Genomic DNA, 9,196 nt, shown 5'->3' on the forward strand with positions numbered 1-9,196 from the left:
GAACAGTATCATTACATCACTACAGAGTTATGGAATTACAAACCTAAGAGTTAAAGTCTTGTATGGAGACTTTAATTTCTGTCTGTGTGTAGGTAATGTAAGAAAGAAAGAAAGAAATTTCCATTGATTCATAACTTTGAGGAGGAAAAATCCTTTTGGAAAGGCATATTGCTGTCACGTTCCCACGTCAGATGTGGTTGGCTTGTTTGTTCATTATTTGTAAAGGAAGAATGAATTGTGTTGCTTCTCAGAGTTATGGAAATAAGGATAAAACATGTTCAGTAAGTTTTAAAGTGCTTTTTCATGCAAATGCCCCCCGAAAGTCTGTATTTCACCCTTTGAAGCATTCAAATCAAGTTTTGATAAGGCTTAGGGCCTTTTATATTGGTGTAGCTTAAATCATAAATGTTAAAGCAATCGCTGCCAGTGTTGGGGGACAAGATTGCAAGGCTGATGTCCTGCCCAAAACTGGCATTCACGTTTTGCAGCGTGACAGGGTCTCGGCACGGACCATGACCACCGGGACAGAGCTCACTCCTGCTGAAATCAATTGCAAACTCTCCGCTGAGCAAGACAGTTGGTGAGGAGCAGCAACACTCCCCATCCCAATGGGGACTAAACCCTGAGGCACGGAGCACCCTTAATTCGTTTTGAAGCCCGCGCTATTTACAGACGAGCCACCGCTTAGAGAAGCAGACCCAAGGTCAGCCCTGCAGCTAATATCTGTGGAGAAACTTTTCAACCTGGAAACTTTTCTCCGCATAAATATCTCAGCACAGAGACACGTACCGAGATCCCTCTCTGCTCCTGCACAGCATGGGGAAACCTTTGTCCCACACATCTTGTAAACGCGGCAGGGGGCCACCATTGTGCCACACATCTTCTGAGCACGGTGGGAGGAGGCTTTTGTCCAGCGCGGTGGGCAGGCACTGTAGGAGGGCACCTTTGTCCCACACAGCCGGTAATCACTCTGCGAGAGCGAATTATGGGGATTGCAGAGCTCCTTCCCTCCACAGGCGTGTGAGTTCATCAGCCTCGCTGGGTGAAGAGCTGCTTTTCCTGAGTGGAAGTGGAAAGGGGAGGCGGCGAAAATGCGTTTGCACACGTGTGCAGATGGTCCCTGGGACCGTTCGCCCGGTCACGTTGCACGGCACTGATCCCACTTTCATTTTTTGCTTTTCCCCTTCCTTATTTTTCCTACACATTTCAGCTGCCCTTTTTATTGTTATTTCTCTGTCCCTTCTTATTTTTGCATTATCTCCTATTCAATATATCATCTGCTAATTAATCTAATTAACTAATAAGCGCTCTCATTATTCTTTCAGATCACTAATAACCGAGTTTAAAAGACTCGATCCCTAATACCAATCCCTCTGGGACTTCATAGGTATATTTTCAACCCTGTATCGTTACTTACTGCTTGTCTTCTCAAGTGCTCTAGCCACGACCCAAGAAGGACAGCAGCGCCCGTTTCCAAGCCAGTCTGAGACACCATATGTTGTCTCATAGATGCAGAGTTATGCTTTTCTTCAGCTGAAAGGTAGTGAACCTCATGAACCGTGATGCTGTTCCAGACTTGCGGTACTAATTACAGAGAACACAGTCACAAACTGCGACACAGTGAGGAACAGTGCTGAGATGAGTTGAGATGAGATGCTGCCTGGACCCTGCCTGCAGAGATGCCACGTGCACTGTGGGCACTGGTGGACATGCTGCTCGCGGCTAGAGCCGGCACGGGCACGGCACCGCACAGTTGGGAGCTGCATTACCGTAAATTGAGATAGTTACTTCTGGCACTACGCCTTGCCCAAGGGCCACAGTATTTGGTGCTCCTGTGGGGTCCTGAGCGCACACTGCACATGGGGTGAGAGTTGCTGCTGCCCAAACCTAGTGCCCAGGTCATACAACAAAGTTTCTCTCGAGTGCACACTGAGGTCCAAACACTGTGTTTCACTTCTAAGGTTTTTCGCACTTTCCTCAGCAATTCATTTTTTCCCTCCCTGCCACCTTAACTTCCCACATTATCACTGACTAGGAAAGTGTAAGCAAAAGTCTTGGGAACCCCCAAGGAAGAGAATTCATAGCAGGTAAGACACTGCTATGCAAAACAGTCAGCTCTGATCTTACACGAGTCTTTCGCCGAGTTTAAGGGACTGTCAAAGTTGGCATGCAGTTAGAAAGCACTTTCCAGCTTTGTTCAGCTATGGAAGCAAAGTCTTCTAAACTCAGTTCTTCCATTCTTTTGCCTCATCTCAAAGCCTTCTGGTTCCAAGACTCCTCCAAACATTCTCTGATGGGAAACGCACAGCCCTCATGGTGCAGTGTAAATGGGAGGAGATTACAAACTAAAATTATGGTGGCTAGCTTACAGAACAAAAAAAGTATGCTTCTTACAGCTCAAAGCCTTGTAGAAGAAAATAATTGTATAAGCTGCATTAAACCCACCCAGAGAGGCAGCAGCTTTTGACTTCCCTGTTTTGTGAAGGACATTTTCCTCTGCTTCTGTTTTGCTCCGTCTCCTCCCACACAAGCCATAGCACCCCAGAGTCATTGATGCCATACAGCAGAATGCTTAGGACAGGACTCAAGTATTGCGAGGTCTTCTCAGCTGGAGTAAAGCAACTCATTTGCAAACAAGAGGTAGGGGTGACCATGGCCCCTTAGAGTGGTGAAGGTCATAATCTGTTGTAAGTGATTCTTCAGGTTCCCACCATCCCCGAATTGTCAGATTGACCTGTGTGGAAAGACATTGCAAAGGATAAATCCCTTGCCTGCTGATTTTTGTGATTCAATAGAGTGGTCAAGTTTGGTTTTTATCTGTTCTTGTCGAATCTGAGCCTGTTCTGTTCCAAGGCTCCTGTTGCCCTTGCATTTTTTTTTAATGTTGGTCTCTTACTTAACTAATATTCAAAGGTAAATTTTACGTGGGGTAGTTTCAATTAATCCTCCATTTCTCAAATTAGCATTGTTTTTCTTCCCACTCCCCCGCGCAGTCCTCTGGTGCTTACCTGAGTGTGCGTGAGTTCTCAGAAATAATTGCCAGTAGTTCAGCAAGTTCATTAACTGATCCCCTGAAGACCCTCAGATGTGTGTCATCCAGACCTGATGATTTGTATATTAAATTTTTGCAAGTATTCCCTTACCTGATTTTTTTTTTTTGTATCAACAACTATATTGGCAAGTGTCCATTATTTCTAATTGTCAGTATCTCTTTGTGGTGGTGGGTAAATTGATCCTGAAACTTGTTCACCGTTTTACAGTCATTACTCATTTCACCTCACGCATTATTGGATCCCCCTTCTCTTTGGACCTCCTTTCCAGTGATGTTCTATACGTGTTAAAATACACATCCAGTTCTCCCTACTTCTCTTCCGTGGTAGCAACTGGGAGGTCACTCTACTTTTATGGCATTTCTCTCACGTCTCTTTGTGGGGCTGGGCGCGGGAGGATTGATGGGCTTTTTTCTCCTGCGAATGAAGCCTTAGCGTGTTTTAGGATGTTCTAGCTGTCTCCCACACTTAGCAGTTTTTGTATGTCTTTTCGTTGCAACATGCTGCTAAGATTTCTCGAACAATTAGTGTCTGAAATCACAATATGTTGTGCAACAACCCATCACTTAATACGGTATATTGAATCGTGCAGTTTATCATCACGGCCGTTGAAATTAGTGAGCGCTAAGGGTGTGTATATACCTTAGAGGACCTTGAATTTAGTACAACTGCTTCTTATTATTTGACTCTCACAAACAATTCTTTCTATTGAAAAATAGATTATTTTTCATCTCTTTTATTCTCATCTATTTTAAATGCATGAGCATATTTTCATCATGCTCACACATTTAATTTAGATTTTTGTACTACTAAATACACAATTGAGATTGCAGTCATCAGTGATATTTTTCCTCTGGAGAAAACCTTATGGCCAAATCTGTCATCACCCTTGGGACGTAACTCTTCTTGCTTCTGTCTGATTTCCTGAGCCTCTGGTATATAAATCATAAATGCACAGTCTGTGCGGTGTTAAAATTTTAGGGCTCTCCCTTCAGTGGTAGTTGAGTGTGAATATGTAAGGACAAAATTCGACCTTTAAATGACTATAAAGGGCCGAGGCAGATACTTGGCAAGCTTTTCTTATTGCAATATTAATCAAGCAAAGAATCATCATAATCCTGGAAACTAAATAGCCATTGTAGTGATTTTATCACCAGGGAAATTGTTCATCTGTCAGTAAGATTGTTACTAGGAAAGGGAAAATAGGGAGTGTTAAAATTACTTTAGACCGCTGAATCACAGAGTCCCTCTAGACTCAAAGCTTGAATTGTTTTTGAGAGGGGTGGGTTGAGAGGGGTTGGTACAGGAAAGCTGTAGGTTAATCAGTTTCAGTAACACCAGTGAATGTCAGCCTGGTCTCTCTTGAGGACGTGAGGAGAGTGCATGGGAGAAGGCAGGACGGAGAAAGGGACAGAGAGGCTTCAGAAACTTATTGTTTTGTCATTTTTTGTTTCTGGAATGGCCCTTTCACAGAGGAGGAAGGTTGTTGATAAAAAGAAAAAGAAAGAAAGCAGGAAAAAAAAACAGTGTAATGTTCACCGTCTATATTTTCATCTAATTTAATCCAGTGGATATTAATGAGGATGAATACAATTGAGACAGAAGGAGACGGATGCAAGCAGGCGGGAGCGACAGAGACGTGTTGTGTGGGTAGCGTCCTTGTAGGGTCCAGAAAGCCGCATGGGAAGAGGTTTTGCCTCTTGGGGCTCAACGTGATGTTACCATGTGCTGTGACACAGGTGTGTGAGGAGACCTGCTTGTGCAGGAGTGTCCTCGGGGTGTGCTCGGACAGCCTGTCCCTCCATAAAACCAGCTTTGGTAGATGACATTTCTGCTGTTGTCATTGCATGATGGCAGTGAGCAGTCATAGTGTACCCAACCGTGCCATAACCTGAGGGACAGATCTGTTAGGCTGCAGGTTGTGGTGGAAGGGGAGCTTTATTCTTCTGCTGTGGTGGGACAACTTTGTGTATGGGGTGACCCCAAGGTGGGGAACAAGCGTTGGTGAGTGTGGGTGTGGGGTGGCTCTCCGTAGGGAATGGGGTGGATGGTCTGCCTTAAAAGCCACCTCCAAGGTGCGACAGACTGCCTCCCAGCAAAGAGGGTTTACATGAGGGTGGGTGGATTTGGTGGTGGAAGGTGTGCGTATGAAAGGTGCCTCTGGGAGATTTGTGTGAGATGTCATAAATCGTCTCCATACAATGAACGCGGGGCAGGGGGAAATCTGTGTGTGCAAGTGACGTGGATCCTCTTTGTACAAAGCTGTCTCTTTTTGGGGGAAGTGGTGTGTTTCTGTAGAGGGCTTTTTTGGAAGAGCCTGTCTGATGGCTACCTGTGAGGGAGCAGGGGAGGGCAACAAGATGGGTAGTGCCTCCATCAAAGACTTCTGGAGGGGACAGTGTGCATGGAGCCACCAAGGACACACCAAGGATGGGTAGATGGGAGTGAGGGTCCCAGCAGGGGCGTGAAGGTGGGTGTGCCAGCGGCACTGTACCAGAGCATCCCTCTGGGGCAACCACCCTGCATCGCTGGGGACCATTGGCCACCCCACGTCCCCTGGGGACCATCGGCCACCCCACGCAGCATCCTGCTCTGCTGGGCAGGCCACGGCCACCGTGTCCTTCATTGTTGTCACCCCCAGATTGTGATACTGTCACAAAACTGTTGCTAGGCAACAAATGTGGTTACCGGGTCTCAGCGAATAGCTGAAGGGGAAAGCGAAGTGTTGCACCATTGTAGAGTAACCATAGCAATGACCTACTATTACAGACTAAAGAATTATCATTAACAATGTTAAAGTATCAAACAGAGGCCCAGGATCCAGAGACTTCCAGGCAGCATCTCCGCATAACTGGGTTACCCAGGAAGAGGTCCCAACTCTTTCACAGCCCTTGGCTCCCGATTTCCATCATCGTGGTTTTGTTTTGGGGGCTGTTGTGGGTTTTTTTTTGTTTAAATAAAGCAAACGCGCTGTGCTTTGAAGGAGACACTTGTAAAACAATAGAAGCACACTCCCCCCCCCCCAAAAAAAGAGATAGATGTGAATCTGCATGCAGAGGGAAGAGATAAGCAGGAAAGGTCCACTTCGCTGCCTCAATATCCTGTATGGGCTTGTTGGGAAGGGAAGCACGGAGGATGCCTTCCTGATGCATCAGTTGTTGTTCAGGTCAGGTTTTCTCTTTCAGTTAAAAATGCATATAGCAGGCTAAAAGCAATGTAAAATGAAATAGTAAAAAGTACACCAGCCCTGAAAAGCAGGCACTTTTTTTTCCAGGTTAGGCAGGACAGGTGAGTGCTGTAATGAAGCCTTACTTAACAAGGTGCTTTGGGGTCTCACTTTCTCAGGCCTGAGACGCGTTCAGAATCTCTGATCTGTGATCTGGGTGGCCATGCATGTGTGTCTGTTGTTCCTGCCCAGCTGCCCCCAAACTCAGCAGCGGGGCAGCCCTGACCCCCGTGGGCTCCCTGGGGACCAAGCGGTTGTATGGCTTCCCCGGGTTTTGCTTTAACACCCCCGCAAGCAGGCTGGCAGCAGGAGAACGACCCCCAGTAAGCTGTCACCTTTGTGTTTTGCAGGTACAGAGCGCCATGAGCTAACTTCCTGGAAGAGTTTTCCATCTATTTTCAAGTTCTTCAGCGAGGCGATGGAAGCAAAGAACAGCTCAGTGAAACCGACCCCAACGCGGCGCTCCAACAGGATAAAATACGAAGAATTGTAAAAGAAGGGGGGAAAAAAAAAACAACACAAAAAAAACACCAACAACCTCTTTGCTGCTTGTTTTCTGCAAGCAGTCTCCCAGCCCCTCATTAGATTGTTTTCTTCCTAGAGCACAGGGTCGCGATGTATACATCTAAATAGCGTTTTGCATTATTTCTAGATGAGTGCAACTGTCAAAGCAATATGGGTTCACTGGTTGTGCTTCCTGTGGGCTGTAACTTGGATTTCGTGCTGCCCATCAGCGCGCAGATTAAGGCTGACAGTGGTACTGCACAGTGCAGCGTGGTGCAGCTCTAATTGCCCTGACATAGCCCTGCACCAAGCTGATGCCAGAATTTAACAGCTTCGTCGTCGTCCTATTGCCTGCAGGATTTTTTTGCTGCTTCCTTCTATTTTGGGACAGAACAAAATGGGGATTACTCTTTTTTTTTTTAAAGACAGCTCTAACTCAGAAGTGCTAACCAGCCTGTGATTTTACACCCAGTAGCCTTCTCTTTCTCTGGGACCAAGTGGGATCAACTCTTGACTCTTTCATTTTCTGCTGATAGGAGGGTCCAAGAAGTTTGGTCCAGACTTATAGGAAAAGCCCCTTTGTTGTAGAGATTTTCTCCTCCTGCCGGATCAATGGCATTATTCATAGATCTTCTCTTCCTTTTGAAAGCTCCACTTAAAAAAAAAAAATGCCTATTCATTAACTGGCTGGATCACACTGTGAAATATGACAGAAAAAAAAAAAAAGAGAGACACGTTGCATATTTTCCTGCTTATTTTTAAACGCAAAGATGCTTCCGTTTTCGTACGCCGGGTTTGTAATGACTTTGCCATCCCGTGGTTATTCCCTTTTTCCCTAAGCTGATGGGTTCGTCCCCACTTTCCCAGGCTCTGGTGCAGGGGGGTCGCTCTGCGTGGGGGGCTCCACGCCGCGCGGGCGGGGTGGGGGTGCGGCTGTAGCCACCGCCGTCGGCAGCTTTTTCTCCGCTAAAATGTCTGATAAGCGACAAGACGTGCCTGATAGCGTGCCCGGCGAGCGAGCGCGCTAATTAAGCTCCTTTAGTGTAGATGATGCTAAATTAAAGTGATCTTTTACTCAATGGCCGTGCCCGCCTCGCCTCTGATGATGTTAGTGCCGAGGAGGCGACACTCAAACACATGGGTTTGGGACCCTCATCACACACACACACACACACATACACCCCCATGTAAGATTTCTCCACAGCTGGGGGCCGGGAATGGCGGGGGCGGGGGAGGGAGCGCGTTAAAACGAGGTGATGCCGGAGCGCGGGTACCCGCCTCCACCGCGGAGCACAGGCAGCGGTGCCCATGGCGGGGTCAGGGGGAAACCCGGCTGGGTTTGGGCCGGCCGAAATCCTCCGGCTGGGCGGTTCTCTCGCATCCCTGCCTGCTCGTACCGGTAGCAGGTTCCCTCCCCCGGCTCCAGCCACCTCGCTGCATTTACCCTCTCCCCTTCCTAAGCATCCCCTCCGTCGGGGAGGTCGCTGTGCGCCCCCCGACCCCGGGCGGGGAGGCCGGGGGCGATGTCAGGCCGTGCCTACGTGGAGGGCAGCGCAAAATCCGCACCCGGGGGTTTTTCTTCCCTGGAAGGGAACCTGTTGCTGGGGGGAGAGGTCTGCAGTCGCCCACCCCACATCGGAGGGTGCTGCGACCTGACCCCCCACCGCGGGGGTCTGCAGCCCCCCGCACCGGGCCTGTGTCCCACCTCGGTCCCCGTGTGTTTAGGGGGGAAGGAGAGGGTTCACATCCTGTATTTTGGGTGTTTGTGCTTCTTCCCACAGGGGAGGAGGAGGAGGTCGGGGGAGGTTTGACACCCTCCCCGTGGCTCTCCATCGCCGGGGAGGCGAGATGGGGTCTCCTGGGTGCCAAATGTCGCGGGGAACGGATCTATTTTTTTAAATGTCAATAAGAAACGAAGTGTACAAAAATTTTTACTGAACGATTGTCCTTTTTTTAAGGCTTTTTCGTTATCCGGCCCGGCTCACGTTACCACTTCTGTAGGGGGCTGTAAAGCACGGGGAGGGGTCCTCGCCCCGGGTGCTTCTCCGCTTGCACGGAACGAAAAAAATAAAGATGCTCCTTTTCTCTCCTCCTTGCGCGCTTTGTGTCCCCGCCCGAGCTCCGCGGGGGCCGCGGTCGCGGATGTGAAGCGTGGGGCTGAGGGGGGGCGGGAGGGCCGTGTTTGCAAAGAAGACCCCGGCCGGGTTTGGGATGGGGCAAGGTGTGAGATTCCCCCCTCGGACCCTGCCCCCCTGGCCCACGCAGCCCCTGGCCACGCAGGGCTGCTCGGGGGGCAGCGCAGGGCAGCGCGCCCCGCCGTCCCCCTCCCGTTTAGCTAGCCCTAAACACTAAACGATATAAAAACACAGCCTGGGAGAGGGGTTTGACCATTTGAGGAGGGGGCGGCACCTCCGCC

At 48.8% G+C, this 9,196-nt stretch overlaps 1 protein-coding gene across 2 annotated transcripts in view; it reads left to right on the top strand.

Moving 5' to 3' along the window:
* Window positions 1-7,672, top strand: part of ARB2A (ARB2 cotranscriptional regulator A) — a 272,896-nt gene extending 265,224 nt beyond the window's left edge. The window contains exon 11 of one of the 2 annotated variants that reach the window (XM_068422781.1): window positions 6,627-7,672. In XM_068422781.1, the coding sequence (XP_068278882.1) occupies window positions 6,627-6,769 (143 nt within the window). In that variant the 3' untranslated portion in view covers window positions 6,770-7,672. The remainder of the gene's footprint in view (window positions 1-6,626) is intronic. The other variant, XM_068422782.1, reaches the window with a different exon arrangement.
* Window positions 7,673-9,196: the final 1,524 nt, after the last annotated feature.

Source organism: Nyctibius grandis, chromosome Z (genome assembly GCF_013368605.1).
Source record: "Nyctibius grandis isolate bNycGra1 chromosome Z, bNycGra1.pri, whole genome shotgun sequence".
Classification (NCBI taxonomy): Eukaryota; Metazoa; Chordata; class Aves; order Nyctibiiformes; family Nyctibiidae; genus Nyctibius; species Nyctibius grandis.